General features: G+C 57.4%; 1 protein-coding gene across 1 annotated transcript in view; it reads left to right on the top strand.

Annotated features, from left to right (window-relative positions):
- The first annotated feature begins 628 nt into the window (after positions 1-628).
- Positions 629-21,693, top strand: part of WNK2 (WNK lysine deficient protein kinase 2) — a 124,428-nt gene continuing 103,363 nt past the window's right edge. The window contains exon 1 of the mRNA XM_012651814.1: positions 629-1,309. Within this exon, the coding sequence (XP_012507268.1) occupies positions 629-1,309 (681 nt within the window). The remainder of the gene's footprint in view (positions 1,310-21,693) is intronic.

Genomic DNA, 21,693 nt, shown 5'->3' with positions numbered 1-21,693 from the left:
CGTCCGCCCCGGCCTTCGGGCCGCGGGCATGGACGGCGTCCGCTCGCCCTGTGAGTGCCGAGCCCCGCTACCTGCTGCCTTTGTGTACGCGGCGCGCCGCTGCAGCCCCCTCCCCGCGCGCCCCAGGCCCGCGTCCTTTGTGGAGCCGCCGCCTGGCCGGTGCCTTCTCCCCAACCCCTCTACCCCCGGCCCTCCCTGTCCCTTCTGCAGTTCTCCCCAACCCCCGCCCCGGACAGCCCAGCAGGCCCCCAGCCCGGGCCGCGGCTGGGCAGGGCGCGAGCCCCCCTCCGCCGGCCTCCTGGTCCCTCCTGCAGCCGCTCCTGGAACCTCAGGGGCACCCCAGCAGGTCTTTCCTCCCAGGGTCCCGGGGAAAGCCCAAGGCAGGCCCTCTCCGCGGCCCAGGGTTGAACAGGGTACATTCCCCGCTCCCCAACCTGAGCCTCTAGGTCCGGTCTGCAGCCCCTATATTTGGGACCCCAAAGATAGCTCTGTAGAGCAGGGCCTGGGGGCTCTGCGGCCCGGGCTGGGCAGGGCGCGGGCCCAGGGGCGGCGCTGTCGCCTGCCGTGGCCCCGGCAGGTGCGGTGGAGCCGGCGCTCACGCGGGCCTGTGTGTCCTTGGCCCGCAGAGATGGACGGCGATGGCGGCCGCCGGGACGCCCCCGGCGCGCTGATGGAGGCCGGGCGCGGCGCGGGGCCCGCGGGCATGGCGGAGCCGCGGGCGAGGGCGGCGCGGCCCGGGCCCCAGCGCTTCCTGAGGCGCAGTGTGGTGGAGTCGGACCAGGAGGAGCCGCCGGGCCTGGAGGCGGCCGAGACGCCGGGCCCGCAGCCCCCGCAGCCCCTGCAGCGCCGGGTGCTTCTGCTCTGCAAGACGCGCCGCCTCATCGCGGAGCGCGCCCGCGGCCGCCCAGCTGCCCCTGCGCCTGCTCTCCCCGCCGGGTCGCCTGGCGCCCCCGGCACCCCCGCGGACCCCGGCCCAGAGCCCACAGGCACAAAGGAACTCGGCCCAGACGCCGCCACAGCCGCAACCGCGCCCGCCCTCGACGGCGGCCCCCAAGAGGAGGAGGCGGCGGCGGTGAAGAAGGAGGACGCGGGGGCGACCGAGGCGAAGCCCGACCCCGAGCCGGGGCGTACACGCCGGGATGAGCCTGAGGAGGAGGAGGACGACGAAGATGACCTCAAGGCTGTGGCCACCTCCCTGGACGGCCGCTTCCTCAAGTTCGACATTGAGCTGGGCCGCGGCTCCTTCAAGACAGTCTACAAGGGGCTGGACACGGAGACCTGGGTGGAGGTGGCCTGGTGCGAGCTGCAGGTGAGGGCGCGCCGGCCCGCAGGGGGATGTCGGCGAGGGCGTCCTTGGGCACGTCCTTGCTCTTGCCCCATGCTTTAGGCAGCCCTGGGGGGTGCGGGGCCATGTGTGGGAGTGGCTGGCAGGACGTATGCCAGGTGTATGGACGACGTGTGGGTCCCATTCTGTGTCTGTGTGCAGGTTGGGGTTTGCGAGCCAGCTATGGCGCGAGGTCAGGCCTCTGGTGTGCGTGTGGTCTATGTGTGCACAGTGGGGGGTGGGCACTGGAGAGTGGGCACTGGGAGGGCGTGTCTATCAGTCTGCTTCTTCTCCAGTCCTCATGACCCACTTTACTGACCCAGGTGGTCTTGACCCTCGTGTCTTTGTAGAAGCAGTGTGGGGGCTTCAGTCTTGGTGTCCAGTGACACAGGGTGGTTTGGGAGCTCTGAGCTGCCCTTAAATTAGTACCTCCCTAAGTCCTGTGAGGTGTGGGTGCCTCAGTGGGGATGCCTGCAGGGGCTTCTTCTGACCTAGGGGTCTGTAACCCAGGGGTGATGCCTGGTGGGGACCTGGGGCCCACTGGGCAAGGTCTGGAAGTGCCACGAATAGTACTTGGTGCTCTGAGGGATCCATTTGTTCACAAAATGGATGTGTGAGAGGTCTTGAAACCAAGTCATGCAGAATGCTGGTGGGTTTTTTTTTTTTTTTTTTTTTTTTAGATGCAAAGGCTCTGGGCATGTATTTTTCATAACCCTGCCCTCACGTTGGCTGTGTCAGCCCCACCAGCCCTGGAAGATTATATAAATGGCAACCCTAGCTTTCCTGGGCCAGCCTTGGAAGCAGAGGCCACGCCTGTCATGGGGGAGTGGGAGGTGGGGGGTGTTTATAGGCCTCCCTCCTTGTGGGGGCAGTTGTCAGGCATGGGCCAGCCTGGGAGAGTGCCGGCTGGCCGGAGGTGTAAGCCTACTCCACTGGCATGTAAAGTTAGCCGGCCTTCCAGGCCTGACACAGAGCTGGGGCGAGCTGGGGCATGCTGGGTTCCAGGGCCACCGGCCACGCTGCAGGACGCCTGCGATTTTGGCTCAGAGACGGGATTCAGTTGCTGTGTTCTCCGGCCCTTGCAGGGTGGCCTGCATGTGTGTGCAAGCTGGGGTAATTCAATGGGTGTTGACCTGTTGTCAGCCTTTCTCCCAAAACAAAGAGCTCCAGAGGCCTCACCTCCCATTGCCCCTTGGTTCTGCCTTGGAAATGTGGCTTTTCATGGCAGGGGTCAGTGTTGTTCTGTAGGATCCTTCAGGAGGGACTGAGCAGCTGCCCTCCCTCGTGGCCCCACAGGTTCTGGGTGGCCTTGATGGTGCAGGACAGGCGGTGGGTGGAGTAGGTGGCTGTGGCCTGAAGGTCTTGGAGCGTGCTGGGCGTCCCTGCTGCATGAGAAGGCAGAGAAGAGGGAGCATCCGGAAAGGGGAGAAGATGATTCTTGATTTTGGTGAATGGCGTGAGTCTTTCCTCCCCACCTTCCTGCTCTTGCCAGCTGACCCACATGGCATGCTGAGCACCCTTAGGCGCTGCCACTGAGAAATGCCTTTGCAGGGTGGAGGATGGAGCCAGGGGTGCTGCAGCAGGCTGGATTTGAGTTAGATCTCCGCAGCCGGAGCCTGCTGATCTGGCTGAGTTATTGCTGGTGCATGTGACTCTCAGAGCTTGTTAATTCCCATTCCCTTTAAGGAAAGGCAAGAGGTTCTGTTTCTGGGTCTGTCTGTTGCAGGCACAGGGTGGAGCCTGGCTGCTGTCCAGGGTCTTTTACTCCTCCATCCTAGATGGGAGTGGGCAGTCTAGAGGTGGCTTCTGGTCTAAATGGTGCTGTTATGTGCTGTGATGTTACCGGTGACCCAAGATGTCAGGGAAACTGTCCCTGCACCTCCCCCAACAAGAAATACTGCCAACATTTGGCCCAGGCTGATGTGCATCTTTGGCATCAGCTCCTCTGCCTGGGCTGGTCTGAGAGGGTTTTTCATGAGAGAGGTTCTGGACCAGCATGGAAGAGCTCTCTTTGCTGAGAACCTACTGTGTGTCAGGCCTGTGCTGGGAGCCTCATCACAAACCTTGTTGAGGACTGTGGGGACGTGGAACCCATTGGAATTTTCCCAAGGTCACCAGCAGGGAGATGTCAGGGGCACTGCCAGTTGGGGGTGGAGGGCCGCAGCCTGGTGTGGAGGGCAGGGCATGGGCTGACTTTGTGCAGGCTTGTGGGAGGGGCTGGCAGTGGGGCTACTTTTGCTGTGTCCTGGGTGAGAGGCAGGGGCTGCTGGGCTGGTGGGCGTTCAGATGGAGATGGGGTGGGATGTAGGGCCGCAGGGAGATGAGGGCACAGGCTGTGGGAGGGAGGTCGAAGTCCTTGAGGGGAGTGTCCCTCTGGGTGGAGCTCAGGGTCAGGCCTCACAAACCACCACTGAGCAGAGGGGGTGCTTGGGGGAGGGCAACAGGTGGGTGTTCCTTCTCCAAGGGTCTTGGCTTTGTCCTAGGGAGGGGGCTTCCTTAGTCCACAGTGTGGAGATGGTCGTTTTGCACCTTGGCACCAGCATTCCCAGGCGTTGGGAATCAGAGGCTCCTGGGAATTGCAGTTCACGTGGTAGAGAAGGGACTATGAGGGTGTTGCCTTTAGCCAGGGAGCTTCGTGGAATTTCTCTCAGCCTTTGCCCCTCTCTTCCCCAGAAGCACCTCAGCGGGCAGCGGCCCCCTCCTGTCTGCCCAGGTGGCTGGACTCTGTTCCCGTTCCCGTGTTCAGCAGGCTGCGGCTTCTGGGGCCCCTGCTGGCCTCCTTGGAAGACTGAGAGACGCATCACTTGCTTGGTTTTTCGAGGGTTCCCCCCAAGTGGGGGAAACGCCTCAATTGTGGACCTAGTAACCCTGGGTTAGAGGACATCTGATTTCCTTTGATAAATTAATGTTGAAAGACCTTCGTAGAGAGAGTATTATGTTTATCTCACATCGAAGGGCAGTGAGATATTTCATCTTCTGAATTCTCTAGATGTCCAAAACTGAAACTTGAACTTGGGGGAAACATTATAAAATATTATCTCCCTGTCATTTTTCTTTTGAATGAACTTTTATTCTTGGCACCAGAACACGTTTCAGGAACAAGGAAGGAAGTAAAATGCACCCAGAATCCCCTGCTCTCGTTCTGTCTCACACTTTCCACGTTCCCGTGGCTGTCTTTGGCCAGCCCTGGTCCCCCACCGACCCCTGTCCTGTCAGACAGTGTGGGGCAACTTGGGTCTCCTGTTGGCTCCAGGAGCGGAGGCTGCCTGCCGTGTGAGCTGGGCTGCTCTGCGGGGGCCCACCTCTGGGGGGTGGTGAGGTCAAGACACATGTGCCCAGTGTGGTGTGGCCAAAGCATGGCAATGAGGAGGGGCCTGGCATGGTGCCAGGGCCACCCTTTGGATCAGCACAGCCTTGTCCCCCGCCTTGTGGTGTTGAGCTTTTATGACATCCTCACTCTTCTTGGCTTCCGGGGTTGCAGGACTGACACTGTCCCGTGTGGCTCAGGGCTCCTCCTCTCGCTTGCTGCCACCTTTGAGCCGGCCATGGGTCACTAAATTGAGAAAACACAGCCAGCCCAGACCCCAGGCCAGCGTCCAGAAGCCTTATCAAAGGCGGCGCATTCGCCTTTCCTGGATTTACCTGTTTCTGCTGTGTCTCCCTGGGGCACCTAGAGGAAGCTTTGGTTTTCACCCCCACATTGATATCACCCCCTCCCTGTCAGCATCCCCCTACTTTTAGAGGACATGGGGTCTCAGGCCTTCTGTGCCACTGTGTCCCTGCAGAAGGCCACCGGGAGCTGCTGTTGTAGCTGGAACTCGGCTGGAACCCGAGTTTCCTGGGATGGAGCCCCCAACGTGGGGTCTGTCTCCCTCTAGGAGGCGTTCAGTCCTTGTCTCTTGGCCCGGAGCACTTGCTGGCCATGGTAGCGCAGTGTGATCCTAAAGAAGACCAGGGGGGCTGCTGCTAGGCCCAGCCCACCCGAGCCCTGCCAGCCAGGGACAGGGACACAGGTCCCTGGGCCGTGTGGTCATGAAGCAGGTCCTCCTGCTGCTCTGTACTGCCTGGAGGGGGTCAGGCTCGAGGAGCAGTGTGTTCCTGACTCACCAGCCCCATCCGGATGTCTCTGTGTCCTGTCCATCTGCCTGTGCCCAACAGTGAGTGACGCCCACGGAGGCTTGCCGAGTACTGCCTGTGCCTAGCGGATGGGTCCCTTCACTGTCCTTCAGGGACAGCCCAGCTCCCCTGCAGCTTCTCCCATGGCTGTGGGCAGCCCCCCTGGTGCCAGCGTTAAACTCGCTCACCTTACCGAGCAGCCGGGCTCTTCATCCCCTTTGCAGGTAAGCCAGGCACACGCCCTGGGAGGACTTGAGAGCCTGAGTCCCCGGCACCAGCTCCCCCTGCTTTCAGCTGTGACCCTGCCTACACGGGGAGAAGAGGGACAGGAGGGGGCAAGCTGATGTCTGAGCACAGGGGAGAGGGTGGTGCTTGCTTGCTGGGGCAGGATGCTCAGAGAAGGCTCAGCCCGATTTGGCTGGCGGTCACCCCTCTTTTTTCAATCCTCTAATGCTTGCTTTTGTTGGGAGAGCTATAATTTGAAATCACTCGGATGCCAATGCTGAGTTTGTTTTCGCGGGCGAGATGTTTTATATGCCACGCTGACCACGGTTTTGGTTTGGTTGGCAAGAGAAGTTGGAGCAAGCTGCCTGAGAGGCCTGTGCAGGCAGGCTCTCCCTCCCTCCTGCCAGGGGCAGAAATGTGGGTGCCCAAGCTCTTAGAGGCCCCTCTCCTGCCTCCCATGGTGGTGAGGTTTGTGCTGGCAGTAATGATGTCATGAGCAGCCTGAGCTGCAGGTCATCACCATTGGGGCATGTTGAGGCTCAGGCATCATGGCTCATTCTCTGTTGGAAGCAGGTACCCCTGCAGCTGAGTGGTGTCTTTGGGGGTGCCTGGTTGAGCCTGATTCAGGGCTAGGTCACCTGTGCTGCTCTCTGAGCCCCAGAGCGAGGACCCGAGGACCAGCTCAGGCATGTGGAGGGCTTGCACATTGCTCATTTGGTCTGCTGTTGCTGAAGCTGGTGTTTTCTCACACCCCGCTGACATGTTAGGAGGCCTGAGAGGGTAGCTGGACATGCTCTCCTGCAGCCCAGAACTGGAGCCTTCTGTGATGGCAGAAGTATCCTGTCTCTGTTGTCTGTGTCCACTTGGCCTGCAAAGTGCCCAGAATGTGGCTGGAGCAGCTGAGCGTCTGGGTTCTTAATTTCCCCATCCTAAACATGGGCACAAACGGCCACACGTGCCCCGGCTGCTCTGTGGGACGGCCCACATCTGCGAGCTTGATCCTGGGCCCTCCTTCAGGTGGCTCGTTTTCCAGATGATAAAACTGAGGCCCGGATGACCTAGTTGCCAGACAGCATTGCCAGACAGTCCCAGGTGGGAACGGTATATAGACCAGCTCATGGCGAGGGAGATGAGGGCTGGGGACACATCAGGGCCAGACGACGCCAAGCAGATGCAAGACTGGCCCAGATCCCGTACCAGAAACACTCATGGAGGACAAGGTTGGGTGTTTGGGCTGTGAGGACATGGATTTGATGACCGCGCTGTGCTAGTGTCAGACTTGAAGGAGCAAGTAGCTACCAAGGCCACGATGAGCTCCGCGTGCCCCAGAGGGTCTGGTGGGCTGTGAGAGTTGAGTCCCCCCACCCACCACGATGTTTCCAGGGGATGGTTGGGGGCTTACTCTGAGGTGGGACAAAGCTTTATTGATGAACTGCTAGCCAGAAGATACCATCTAGAGAAGGGGAGGGAGCGGATGTTCTGGAAGATTCCAGAGGCCAAGCAGGTCCTGTGACCAGGGCTCAATAGCACAGTCTGGTGTGTTCAGTGACTCAGTGAGTATTCGTTGAGCACATGCCTTGCTTCCAGGCCCAGGGGTACTGCAATGAACAGGACAGACCGTGACCCTGGGAGATAGAGTGGACAAGAGACCTGAAAATATACTGGGTGGGTCAGTGGGATGCCATGGTGGGGAGAGAGCCTAGTCCTCAGGAAGAGGCCCATGGGAGGTGGTGGAATGAGCTATGTGGACACCAGGAGGCAGGGGACAGCTCATGCAAAGGTCCTGAGGCAGGAGCCCACATAAGTGGAGGAATGCCAGGGGAGGGAGGGCCTGTAGGTGTGGCATGGACTTGGCCTCTCTGGCAGAGGCAAGAGCCACCTTAGGGGGGGTCTGAGCAGAGGAGGGGTGGGAGCCAGCTGTGGTTTGGACAGGGTTCCCCTGGCTGCCGCTAGGATTGTTAGGGATGAGGGTGGGAGCAGGGAGCCAGCGAAGAGGCAACTGCCACTGCCCAGCTGAGAGATGACAGGGCTCCTACCTGGGGGTGGGGGCTGGGGTAGGAAGGAGTGTTGGATTCTGAGTGCGTTTGAAAGTGGAGAGCACAGGGTTTGCTGCACATTGGATTTGAGGGTAGAGAAGGTAGGGATCGAGATGACGGCAGAGTTTTGGGCCTGGCAGGTTGTGGCTGCCTTCCTCCGAGGTGGACAAAGAAAGTGGATTTGGGGGAAGAGCAGGCCTTCGCTTGGGGCATGTTGAATCTGAGTGTCCTGTGGGCAGCCAAGAGTGGTCGTCCCAGGGAGCAGGGTCTCCCCGGCACAGCCTGTGTCGTGAGCCCAGGTGGGGAAGCCCAGGAGTGCTTAGATGGGCCAGGACTGCGCCCCAGTGAAGGCCAGGAGGGAGGGGCCCGCTGCCCACAGCCATGCCCAGAGGGTGTCCCAGGGTCAGGAAAGGCTGGCTCCATGATGCCGGAACTGTTTAAAACATGATTCACACAAGCTAAGTCAAGAGAAGGAACGGCAGCTGCCCCTTAAGGACAACCGTGCCTTCCTTTGGCAGTTATCTTTTTCCTCACCCCCTTTCCTGTCACAGCCAGGGCACAGTCTGAGTGGGGCTGGGTTGGCCAGGCTTGTCCCTTGCCTGTCACTCACCTTCCAGGACAGCTTGGGCTTAAGCGCTTCTGTGCCCATAGGCGTCTTGCAGGCATCTTATAGGCGTCTCTCAGGGGCTGTGGCTTGGGCCTGGCTTCATGCTGCATCTGGAAGACACCCAAGGTGACAGTATTGAGCTTTAGGTCACCATTTTGGTGGAGGAGAACTTGACCCGGCCCAGCAGAGGGTTGGGCTGTGTCTGGGTCTCCGTTGCGCTCCTCCCTCGTGAGCAGCTGTTTGGGGCACGAGTGTTCTTGCTGTGGGGGGAAGAGGGGTTCAGGAGCCTCACGGCCAGGCAGGGCTCTGCCCTCACAGCTCCCGGCCGTCCCCGCCTTGGTGCACACAGACACCCTGGGAGTAGGTGGGCCATGTTCCCAGTGGATGGCTGTGGGAAGGCACCTGCCTTTCTGAGCCTCAGTTTACCCAATTTTGCAGTGTGGATGGTACCAGCCAACCTTTACAGACCGTGAGGACTATCAAGAGAAGTGCGTTCCACCTGAACGCACAGGGGCTTCAAGTCCACCTCTTCTCACCCCACTCGCTCCCCCTGCAGAATAAATGGTTGTCAACAGCAGAGGTGTGCAGTGGAGAGCAAGTCGACCCACAGGCTGCTTCCTGAGGCTGCCTGTCTCCCTGCCTGGGAGCTGTGAGCACCTGTGTGCCGTTGCCTTGGTGATGGAGATGCAGACAAGGAAAAGTGTGTGAATAGTAACAGCTGGGATCTTTGGAAATAAGTTAGGATCTGCCTCTGGCCATAGACAATCCAGGGCCATGATTCGGGAATCCCATCGGGGTGGAGAGGCTGGGGTGAGGACAGAGGAGGTTGGCAGCCTGAACATTACCTGCAAGTTTTCCTGCTTCCAAGAGTTCTCAAATCCAAATCTTTTCCTGGAGGGTTGAATTACAAAGATTCTCTGGAATACTTGATTACCACCTCTAATTTAAGTTAGCTTTCATTAAATATATATTATACATTTTTTGAAAAGAATAAAAGAAAAACGATCAAGACAGTGCGGTATTGATAAAGAACAGACAAACAGATCAGTGGAACAGAGTAGAGAGCCCAGCTATAGATGCTCACAGAGTCAACTGATCTTTGACAAAGGAGCAAAGGAATTCAGTGGATAAAAGATAGTCTTTTTAGCAAATGGTGCTGGAACAACTGGACATCCACACGCTAAAAAATAACTCTAGACACAGACCTTCCACCCTTCACAGAAAGTAATGCAAATCGTAGACCTAAATGTAAAATCCAAACTATAAAGCTCCTGGAAGATGACTTAGGAGAATACCTAGGTGACCTTGGGTTTGGCAGTGACTTTATATGCAATACCAAAGACACAATCCGTGATAGAAAGAATGAGCTGGACTTAGTAAGAGTTGAAAACTTCTGTTCCATGAAAGACACTGTCAAGAGGAGAAGGCAGGCCACAGACTGGGAGAAAATACTTGTAAAAGACCCATCTGCTAAAGGACGGTGATTCAAAATATACAAAGAACTCTTAAAACTCAACAATAAGAAAACATCCAGATTAAAAAAAATAGGCCAAAGACCTTGACAGACACCTCATCAAAGAAGACACACAGATGGTAAATACACAAATGAAAAGATGTTCCGTATCATAAGTTGTCAGGGAATTACGGATTAAAACAACAGTGAGCTCCCACCACACACCTGTTAGAATGGCCAGAATCCAGAACACTGACCACACCACATGCTGATGAGAACTCGGGGCCGCAGGAACTTTTCATTCGTTGCTGGTGGAAATGTAAAATGGTGCAGCCACTCTGAAAGACAGTTTGACGGTTTCTTGAAAACCTAAACACACCACATGATCCAGCAATTGTGCTCCTTAATATTTACCCAAAGGAGTTAAAAACTTATGTCCACACAAAAACTGGCACACGGATGTTTATAGCAGCTTTACTCATAATTGCCAAAACTTGGAAGCAACCACGATGTCCTTCAGCAGGTGAATGAATACATAAACTGTGGCACATTCAGACAATGGAGTACTGTTCAGTGCTAAAAAGAAATGAGCTATCAAGCCGTGAAAAGACATGAAGGAACCTTAAATACATACTCAAGTGCAAGTAGACAATCTGAAAAGGGTACATACTGTATGATTCCACTCTGTGATATTCTAGAAAAAGATCAGTGGTTCCTGGGGGATGTGGGGCCTGAGGGATGAATAGGCAGATTTATAGGGCAGTGAAACTATTCTGTACGATACCAAAATGGTGGACACATGTCATTATACGTTTGTCAAAACCCATAGAATGTACAGAACCAGGAGTAAACCTAAATGTAAACTATGGGTTTTAGTTAATAATAATGTATCAATATTGGTTCACAAATTTTAACAAGTCTGCCACACTAATGCAAGATGGTAATAATAAGAGAAACCGTATGTGTGGGTGTGAGGGAGCATATGCGAACTCTGTACTTCTTGCTCAGTCCTTCCATAAACCTACAATGTCTCTAAAAATAGTTGATTAATTTAAAAATAAGTGCAATAGCTACATTGAAGAAGTTTGTAGAAATGAAAAACAATCACCCGTAATCCAAATGAGCACAACTACTTTTATTTTTGCACATTACCTTCTAGGTCTTGTTCACACACATGTATCTTTTATCTGTGCCAGGCACAGTGGCTCACGGCTGTAATCCCAGCACTTTGGGAGGCTGAAGAGAGGATCACTTGAGGCCAGGAGTTCGACATCAACTTGGGCAACATAGTGACACCCTGTCTCTACAAAAAATTTTTTAAAAATTGGGTGTGGTGGTACACACCTGTAGTCTCAGCTGCTCAGGAGGCTGAGGCAGGAGGATCGCTTGAACTCAGGAGTTTCAGGTTATAGTGAGCTACGATTGCAGCGCTGCACTCCAGCCTGGGTGACAGGAGTGAGACCCTATTTAAAAAAAAATACAGCTGCAATCACAGTGTCACAGCTTTTAAAATCTTGTTTCTAGGGTGTCATTTAAAGCCATTAGTTTGTGAGAGGAGGCTGTGGTTCTGGAGTTCATTCCTGGTCTTTGTGCTGTTATGTCCCCTTTGTTAAGAGAGTGGCTATCACTATACAGATTTGGGGGACCGCTGGGTCAGGCAGGCATTGCTGTTGCAGAACTTCTCAGAGCCTTTAGAATGTCCAATGTGTTGTGAAGCTCTTTGGGGAGGGGAGGGTGGGAGGCATTGGGTCCCCTCCTTCTTTTCTTTCATTTTTCACATGTCCTGTGGTCCAGGGCTGGCTCTGGGCCAACTGTTGGTATCCAGCTTGGCTGTTGTTGAAGGGTTGCTGGTGATCAAGAAACAGTGTTTCTTGGCACCATTGCAAACACTGTGGGGGCCTCCCTGTCCCGTTAAGAGGTGGTGCCACTGGTGGACCTTGATCTGGAAAGCTGGTCTTGCCATAAGATGCCCCACCTGTCTTGGGCTGGAAGGTGCCCTAGAAGGACCCTCCTGTGTCCACTGTCCCCTCAGGTCCCTGCTCTCCTGGCTCTGTGTGTGCTTGCTTCTGGGTGGATGAGCTGGGACAGCTATTAGCTGTGAGGTGACTGTGGTAAACGATGCTGACCTTTGGTCATACCCAGAATCTCGAATCTGGAGGTGGCTAGTCGAGGGCCCTAGAAGCTGCTCAGCATTGTCAGCTGGGACATGGGGCTTTCTCTCCTCTCTTCTGCTCCTCTCAGCCATGTTGGCAGTTTGTCCCCAGTCTTGCTTGTTGCCTCATGGCTGCAGCGGGGCTGCCACAGCTTCAGGCATCACAACCATTTTTGAAGGCAGGAAACAAGTAGGTGGTTAGGTGGGGGCCTAACAGCCAAAAGGACCATTTCTGAAATAAGGGAAATGTCTACTAGTGATCCTCTTTGGTGTCTCTGGTTAGAATGGGATCACATGGCCTATCCCAGCTGCAAGGGCATCTGGCATTCCCCACACGGACCTTGGCATAGTGGGTTGTAATCTGTTCCACAGGGCTGGGTGCAGTGGGTTTCTGTTGGTCAGCAGGATGGCAGGCTGAGGGCACCCACACATCTGTCCTGGCTACTTTGTTCCTGCATGGTGCCCGTGTGTGATGGAGCCTTCCTCTGCTGGGGCCCATCTCCCAAACAGAACAGCCCATGTAGCCGCTGCGTCTGGAGGCTGCTTCCTGCCCACACACTTCTTTTTTTTTTTTTTTTTTGAGACAGAATCTCACCCTTTTTGCCTGGGCTAGAGTGAGTGCCGTGGCGTCATCCTAGCTCACAGCAACCTCAAACTCCCGGGCTCAATTGATCCTCCTGCCTCAGCCTCCCAAGTAGCTGGGACTACAGGCATGCGCCACCATGCCCGGCTAATTTTTTCTATATATTTTACTAAAATTAGAAAGAAATTAATTGGCTGCCCACACTCCTTGCACCCGTGGGCGTGGGCCCTGAGGGTTGCCGTCCTTCCTGTGCGACCACTCCCGGCTCTCCACCCGCCACCGCCTGCCCCATCGATGCTTGCCCCTTTCTGCCAGCAGTCCAGTTTTCACTTCCCCCAGCCTTTTTACTTTGGAAAAACTTAAACCAACAGAAAAGTTAGAGTTACCAGTTGTTAGTATTTTGCCGCATTTCCTTTACCTCTGCGTCCACGTCTTCCTGACCCATTTGTAACTCATGCCTGAACACTCGAGTGAGCAGCTCCTGATGGGAACGAGGACGTGTCCCCACATCACCTCCACTCACACCACTCTCCAGGGTCTGACTGGTTGCGTGTGGCCAGTGACGTGTCTGCTGGGTGGGCTCTTCCTGGCTTTCCCAGTTGGGATCCAGGATCCAGTCAAGGATCATGTGCTGTGTCTAGCTGTCATGTCAATTTTAATCCAGAAGAGTCCCTCTACTTTTTTGTTGTCATTGTTCTTGAATCTTTCAGCATTGTCTTTTGAGGGCTCTGGGCCCGTGGTCCTGCACAGACAGCCTGTCTGGATTTGCGGCCGAGCTGGGCTTGCATTCCTGGCGAAGGCACTGGGCCAGTGCTGCGTGTGCAGATCACACCCAGGCCAGGCTGCCCCTGTAGGGGATGTAGAGGCAATCAGGTACTGTTACTAACACAGAAAGAGCCATGCCGATGTCAGTGGGGCACCACTCTGTGCTTCAGAGACCTGTCAGCACCCTCGGAGGGGGCACTGCAACCTCCCTCCTTTACTGAGAAGGGAACTGAGGCCCAGGAAAACGCAGGACATTGTCCCGTCTTCCCAGCCAGCCGGCGGCAGAGCAAGGATGTGACCTGGGCTGAGGGGTTGTGATGCAGCTCGAGCAGGCTGGGCTGCAGGCCTGGGTGGTTCTGGGGCTCAGGGCCACCCAGCCTCCTTCCTTCCCTCCCGTACCTCACGCACCTGAGCGAGACTCACCGAGCCTCTGTTTTAAGTTGAATTGTGGATGCTGTCAGGACTTGCTGTCAGCCTGAGGGGAGCTGTGGGCCATCCCAAGTGCTCTGAGTTTCCTGGGTGGCTGCAGGGTCCCGTGGTTTCCTCCTGCAGGCGGGGCTTGCTGGTGGGGGGATGCTGACCCTGAGACCCACCTGCTCCAGGAGGGACCCCCTCCTCAGGCTCGGGTGAGGGTGTCGGGGGAGGGCCGAGTCATCCCTCACCTGCCAGCCCTGGACTAGCTGCATCGAGTGGGGAGGGGCTGCCCAGGCATCAGGTTTCATGAAGATGTAGGGCAGCCACGATGGAGGGGACGTCTTCTAAGGAAGGCGATGTGACAGACGTGGGAACCTGACAAGGGAGGAACTGTCCAAAGCCTCCTTCCTCTGATGCGGCAGTTTTCACTTTCGTATGTGCTCTTCATATCTTGTATTTATATTCTTGGGTGCTTCTGCAAAGTCATGATCGCAGCATGTGTGCCGACGTGTGCGGTGATGGTGAGTCGCCCAGACTGCCTCTGGGCCCTTGCTCCCGGCCCAGCCCTGCGCCCCACCACCCGAGGCCCGGAGTGGAGCTGGGCAGCTTCGGTGCAGTGCGGCCTGGGGCACGGGGCCTCCTGGTGTGAGTTGGGCCTGAGCCAGACCCATTGTCACCCCCTCACTGGCTGGGTTTGGGGTGGGTGGAGGCCTGGCTCAGCCCCTGCTGGCCCCCCTAGCTGGGCACAGGCACCCACACACCCTGCATTCCTCTGGGCTGGGCCCTGTGGCTGGTGGTCACTACAGGGACCTGAGACATCTGGGGGAGTCCCCTCACACGCTGTGGGATACAGCTTCTCAGCCTGGCCGTGCTAGGGTCCCAAGGGTTTCCCAGAAGGAAGGTGGCCGATGCCTGGGGTCTGAGTGGGCCACTTCCCTCCTGTTCTGATGGCACCAAATGTGAGCCGAGAGGCCTCTCCCAGGTCTTCTTGTTTTCAGGCTTCACGCGAGGTTGAGGACAGTCCTGGGCTGTGGACCTCATGACCTCCTAGTGTAGCACCGCCAGGGTTGCTGAGTACAGGCAGCCCCTGGTGGCTGTGCTTGTGCTGCTGGTGGCTGAGGGGTGCCCTGGGCCTCTCGTCTGGCCCTGGGCCACAGGCAGCAGTCCTGTGCCTTCACATCAGGAAACAGTCTTGCTGGGTCAGCCAGCAGCAAGGCCGCTGACATCTGCCCGGACAGGTCCTTCGGAATTTCTTCTCTTTAATTACAGGGTTTGAGCAGGGGGTGAATTTGGCTGTTTCAGAAGCATCGAAAATATGATGCTGCAGAGGAGGGTGAGGAGGGGGCAGCAGCTGGGCAGATTCATGTGCCCTGTCCCCTCTCGAGAGGCGAGTGTCTGGCAGTGCTGTGCGGGGGTGCTCTGCCCTGGCTTAGCCTCAGCTGCCCTGGGCCCTCTGCCCCACCTGGGAGTAGAGATGATGGCCCACCCCACAGGTGTTGCGTGCGTGGACGAGTTAAGGTGTGGTGGGTGCGTCGGGTAGAATCCTTAACCCTGATGCTGTCAGGGATACCACACGGCTCATCAGGGGCCTCCACGCTGCCCGGCTTTGCCTCCCGGCCCCTCAATTCAGAGTCAAGGTCCGGGGCAGTTTGATGGGGCGCGCCCATCACGTTGTGCTGGCAACAGCTGGGCAGTCTGTGCAGCAGGGAGTCCTGGGGCTGTCTGCGTACGCCCAGAGGAGGACGTGTTTCTGTGCATTCCCTTGAGGGCCAGAGATGGTGGGAGAGCCCACTGAGGAGGGAGCTTGGATGCCAACTGGATAACGATGGCTGTTGTCCCCTTTGGACTCTCGGAGAGTTGACGCCTGCCCCAGGCTGCTGGTGTCCGGTTCCTAGGCCGGCCCCTGTGGTGCCCTTGCTCAGTGTGTTTGGACAAAATGAACTGGCATCTTGGTCTGTGGTTGAGCTGGGGAGAAGCCAAGCCCCAATGATGCTGGAGCGCAGCCTTCACGAGTGTGGGGTTCCCAGTGCTCTCAGTGCCCCTTGGGCCTTGGGATTGGGTGGCTGAGGGGTGAGACAGCCATGTGGGCTCAGGGTGTAGTGGCCGCAGACTGGTTCTGCACAGATGGCCACCTTTGCCATTTGCAAAGAGACGGTTGAAAGGGAGGCATGAAAACGAGTAAACTCAGCAAGGAGTTTATGAATGTTTATGAAACACAAGCAGATATTGAAAATAAAGAGCAATAGTTTTTGAAAAAGAAGGGGACAGGGGATATTTCCTAAAGGCAAAGGAAAGTCAAATGCTAATGGTGAGAGGCGTTGCTTTTGCTTGGATGGATCCTCAGGGACAATTGGGACGGGTTCAGCCCCCTCCTCAGTTAAGACCTGGGAGTCCCCAGCGGCCCCAGCACAGGTGGCACTGATGCTTTCTGTCCTGTGGATGTGCTCTGCCCACTCTGGTGGCCCGAAAGGGTGGGATTCAGACTTGGCGCCTGGCGTCCTGTGCTGGTCAGGATGCCCCAGAGGCCCACCTCGTCCTTCACGTCAGTCCCCACTCCGTGTGGCTGAGCTTTCCCGTTGTCTGCTTGTCCCTCACCCACTGTGCACACCTGGGCTGTCCAGATTGGGACTGTTTCTGAACGAGGCTGCCCCGCATTTTCATGGGGTCAGAGGGGCAGGGGAGGTGGAGACAGGGTCCCGGCAGGCTGCTGGCCTGGCCTCCACTGCTCGAGGCCCCTGCTTGCCCGTCCTGGTGTGGCTCATGCCACGTGCTCTCGGCGTCCCAGGAGGCGGAGCGTGGAGAACACGTGCCCGACCATGAGGCTCATGTCCACCTCCTTCCAGCCACAGAGCTCAGAGGAGCAGGGCCGGGCTCTCTGCCTGGCCTGTTGCTAGCCCTGGGCACCATGTCCAGCCAGCCAGGACATAAACCCCAGGTGGGACATGTCCGAGGGCCGGGGACACATGGGACCTCCTGCTCCTCCCCTCCCTTCCCCTCTGAGAGCTGCAGATGCTGGCTGTGCCCCTTCTGAGTGTCCAGGACCTGTGCTTCCCTGTGTCCCAGGAAGAGCCTATTTGGCTCGTGTCTGGCCTGTCTGAAATGGCCTGTCAGCCTCTGTAAATATTTGATGAAGGCAATGATAAAAAGACAAAGGCATGCTCTGTTCCTCGCAGGGTAGTGCGATGGTGACATTGGAACGTTCTGGCCCTGCCGGCTGCTCCTGAGCAGTTATGGATGGTCTTTAAGGCAGGCCCTTTGTGTCTGAGTTCCTGCTTGCAGGCCAGAGCAGAGCCCCTCGGGGCCTGGCAGGGCTGAGTGGGAGGCAGCTGCCAACTTTCCACCTGGAAACCAGGCTGGGCTGGTGAGGGCCACTGGCTGGGCTAGAGGTCATGGTGGGATCTCGCCCTTTTCATGCAGCCTGGGATAAGTCTGGTGACAAACCGTGGGCCCTGGCCTGGGGTGGGCTCAGGGGAGTTAGGGGTGACTGGGATTTGACACAAGCACCTAACCGTACACGGACAGCTTTGTGTCCAGTGGCACCAACAGCCCCTAGTGGGTGCAGCTACTGCAGCATGTCACGCTCCTCCCCCACCCCCAGGCCTGCCTGGTGGCCTGTTCCAGATGGCCTGCCCTGAGGCTTCCCCACCTGCCACCTGTGAGAGCTGCATGTATGCTGACGACTCGCCCGTCAGGCCTTTCTTTGCTGGCCTTTCTTTGCTGGGCTCTGTGTGCACACGAATGTGTGCATGCCGTCTTCGGCTTTCTCGCCAGGGAACAGGCCTGCCCCACAGGCACTTCCGTGGGAATGAGGAGCCCTTCGAGGTGGCCTCGCTCAGGGGCCACCTGCTCCGTGGGCGGTAGGCCTGGCCCTGCCGGAGGAGGGGAGCTTTCTCCTTGGGAGGGACAGGAACTGCTGGGGGCTGTGGCGCCAGGGGGAGGGGTGGGTATTTGCACCATGGCCTTTAAACAAAAGGTTTCTGCTGTGTTTTCTCTTTGGGGAAAGGAAAATTATGTGTGGGCGGGGCTGGGGCAGGCATTGTAGCAGAGGCTGTCTTCATCTCCAGTGTGATTACCAATGTCACTGTGGCCCGGGGGTAATGCTCCTATGGTCCCTCACTGAGTCCTCTCCAAAGCCCCTGCGGCTGGCAGGGAGCTCTCCTGGAGGGGTGGGGACACCAGGCACTGAGGCACTCTCAGGTTGTGCTTGCCAGACTCTTCTAGTTGGAAGAGGTGGGACAGGCCCAGCGGGCCCTAGGGCTCATGGCTTGGAAGGATTGGGCTGTCTTGAGCAGGGGTTTCCTGCTGGGGTGAGATGTCACCCTTTCTCCTGCGAGGACCATGTCTGATGGGGTCTTGGAGACTCTACCTTACAGGGCAAAAGGGACTTTGCAGATGGGATGAAGTTAAGGATGATGAGAGGGAGGTCGTTCTGGGCTGTCCTGGTGGGCCTGGTGTCATCCACAGGTCCTCATAAGGAGAAAGTAGGAGGGTCAGAGGCAGAGAAGGGGATGTGACCGTGGAAAAGAGAGGAAGGGGCCACGGGACGAGGAATGAGGTGCCTCCAGCACCGTGCGGGAAGAAACCTGTTGTTGCCAGCCCCATGTGTGGTGGTTTGTTACTGCAGCTGGGGGAGGCCTGGTGGCCATCTCCGCAGCCAGGGGACAGGGTGCAGCCCAGGCAGGAGTGGCCGCCCTGTGGGAGGAATGTCTAAAGGGTTACCTGGACAAGGTTCCTTGAGCAGGACCAGGAGCCGTTGGTGGGATCACAGGATGGTATCCTTGGGAGAGGGTGTTGGGGTACAGCTGGCTGATGTGTGTGTATGGGTGTGCTGGTGAGTGCTGGAGAGGAGGGGCTGAGGGGCTGAGATGGTGAGGCCACACTGAGGAGGTGTTTTAACTGTCTGCCTGGTCAGTGGGTGCTAGAGAGCCACTGAAGGCTCTTGGGGGAGGATATATGAGAACAGAGTTGAGGGATGTGGGCCTCACAGCTGTGTATGAGGTGCAGGGAGCAGAAGAAGCAGAAGTGAGCGTGGCCCAGGTGCTCCACATTTCTTCTGGGGGAGGCAAACGGGGGCAGACAGAAGAATCGATGGCCTCTGACAGTTGCATGGGATGGAGAAAGCACATCAGGCCTTGCTCATCAAGGGACCCAGGAGGTTATGGTTAGGGTTAGGGCTGCCAGGTGCAGGGAGGCCTGGGCACCTGGAGGATAGAGCTTCCTGGGCTTGGGGTGGAGGCTAGAGTGGCCAGGGTATCCCTGGGGGCCTATGGGCTCCAGGAGGACTCGGGGTTCTAAATGCACTGGGAAGCCCCACTTTCCCCCAGCCAACAGTGGTGGGGAGCCCAGAGTGCCTGGTGCGGGGGATGTTGCAGGAGCAAGCTGCCGGCTCTCACCAGGCAGCAGGTGCTGGCTCTGAGCCCTAATGGGGCCACACGTGCATCAGAAAGGACGAGGACTGAGGGATGGTGTTCCGAGGCTCTGTGACATCGGCTGGCGTTGGCCATCCTGTCTGGCCAGCCCTGCTTTCTGTCCCTAATGTGAATGTCACAGCAAATTACCAGCACCGCTGGGGGCTCAGGGAGGCTCAGAGAGTGAGGGATGCCCATGGGCATGGGGGAGGAGTGTGGGTGTATGGAATGGGTGCAGGACACCCCTGAGCCGGGCAGGGTATGGGGCTGTGTGCCTGGTGGGCTCAGGCCAACCTGCTCCTGCCTGGCGCTGGGTGGGGGCGGGGAGGCCTGAGGCCAGCAGGGCTGGAGAGCACAGGCTACAGGCCGAGAAGTGAACTCAGACTGCAGGCCACGGTTTTAGGTTGAGGATGGGTGGTTTGGAAATCAGTGGATATTGGAGTCAAGGCTCTCTGGGAGAATATATTGGACCTGTTGGCCTCAAACTAGAACTGGGTTAACACCTGAGGGAGATCTTCTTTTTCTTCTTCCATTCTGGTAAAAATTTTACTGTGGAGCAAACTACCTACCCCCATGGGTTTATTTGCAGGTCAGTTTTAGCAGTGATTGGGGGAGGGCAAGAGGAGGCGCTGGGCTGGGCCTGTGCACTCTGGCACAGTCTGGCAGCACCTTACCCCCTCCCCAGGGTCAGGGCGTCTCTCAGCACAGACATAGCAGTGAGCAGACAACACTGCACAAGAGGTCAGTGTCCCCCTGCGTACTGGGTGCATGGCATGTATGCAGGTGGGAGCCGGCTGAGTCCCCCAAGTCTGGAGGGGCCGTTGACCCTGATGGACCAAGGTCAGCACCTGGGCTTGGCTCTGCCTCAGGCCTGGTCATGTGGGGGGTCTGCCCTGCTGGCTGGCTCCTCTCTGTACCCCGCACCCCATGGTTGGTCCCCTGTGTCTCTCCCACACCCATGGCTGGCCCCCTCTGTATCTCTCTGGCCCTCCCCATAGCAGGCCCCCTCTCCTCCCCCCACCCTGGAGCTGGCCCCCTCTCCGTCCCACTGGCCCTCCTGAGGCCGGCTGTCTGGAGCCTGGTATCCATAGCAACAGTTGCTGCTGTGGAAGCTGGCACCCGCTCCGCCTCATCCCGTGGGGAGGTATTTTTGGCACTGCTGAGGGATTTTATTTTATCTTTGGTGTTGACTTTTACTCTCTGAGTGACACAGATGGAGCTGGGGGCAGCCTTGGAGAAGCTTCTCTCTGGGGGACGTGGCCCTCAGGGCCTTGCATGGCGTCCTTGAGCGCCAGGCCCTCTGCGTGCCTTTCTGCTGTGAACACTTGCTCTGTGGCGCTGGCGCCTGGGCAGCTTCTGGGGCAGTGGGTCTCAGGCCCCAGATGTGCTGGGGGCTCTGCGTGACAAGAGGAAAACCAGGGGCGAGTCTGAGCACCTGGCAACAGCAGCAGTTCAGCACGGACACCCCTGGAGGTGATTGTCCTGTGGAGTCAGCGTCCCCGAGTTTGGGGGATGGGCAGGAGGAGGCTGTGCTCTCTTGGCAATATCGGAGTCCAGGCCCTGAGAGGCACTTGCTTCCCTGAGGCTCGTCTTGCTTTCCTGCCCTCAGTTTTCCCTGGGGAGGTGCCGCGTCAGCGCTGGGTGTACAGCAGCCTGGGGTCACTGAGAGCTGGGTGTCAAGGATGGAGGCAGTGCGTTGTGTTCTGGCTCTGCCACCCCCTGGAAATGTGGAGCACTGCCTGACCCTCCGTCCCTTCGTCTGCTGGATGAGGATGATGGCTCCCAGCTTGCAGGGGTGCCGTGGGGCTGCTTGTGTTTCCCACCCCTTGCCAGGCTCCCCTGGAGGGCAGAGAGGCTGCCCCTTGAATGATGCACGGGCCATCCAAATCAGAGGCAAGACCAGCCATGCGGGAGCTGAGGGCCAGAACACCCAGGCATTATTATGAACTTGTTATCGTGGGAAATTGCACACAGACCAGAAAGGAGAGGATGCTTGACAAACCTCATGTCCCATCCCCAGTTATCAGAGTCTTCTGAACGTCCTCTGAATGTCCTAAAACACTCAGACTCAGAGAACACCCCCAAGTTGTAGATCTATGGGTGTGACCTGCCCCAGATCTCTGAGGGGCCCTCGCCCACCACTCCCCTGCAGGCAGGAGACACCCCCGCTCCTGAGGAGGGGTACATGTCTCCTTGCGTCCATGACTCCCGCGTCAGCACACAGTAGGTGTTCGGTGCATGCTTGGATGAGGAGGAACCTGACAGGCCGCCGGAAGCTCAGGAGGAGCGTGTAGGATTTGTGAGGTTTACAGAATTGGTAATTCTGTCTCCAGTGAGCGTATTTGGTGCAAACCCCAAAGCCATTTATAGAACAGATGCCAAAGGGAGCACTTGAGGAAATTAAACTCCATGGTAACCTCGCTCTGGAAATGGAAATAGCCTCGCTGTCAACGCTCTCCTGCGGCCCAGGGCACGGCCGGATTGTGGCGCCCGCCACAGTGAGGCTCGCTTGCTGCCGATACCCACGCCCCCGCCAGGTGCTGTTTTTAGTTTCATGAAGTTCAGTAGATTGGGGAGAATTTGGGAAATAGAGGAAAGGAGAAGAAAATT

The sequence above is a fragment of the Propithecus coquereli genome, unplaced genomic scaffold (genome assembly GCF_000956105.1).
Source record: "Propithecus coquereli isolate 6110/MARCELLA unplaced genomic scaffold, Pcoq_1.0 Scaffold370, whole genome shotgun sequence".
In the NCBI taxonomy this organism is placed as follows: Eukaryota; Metazoa; Chordata; class Mammalia; order Primates; family Indriidae; genus Propithecus; species Propithecus coquereli.
This window is presented reverse-complemented; position numbering and strand designations above follow the sequence as displayed.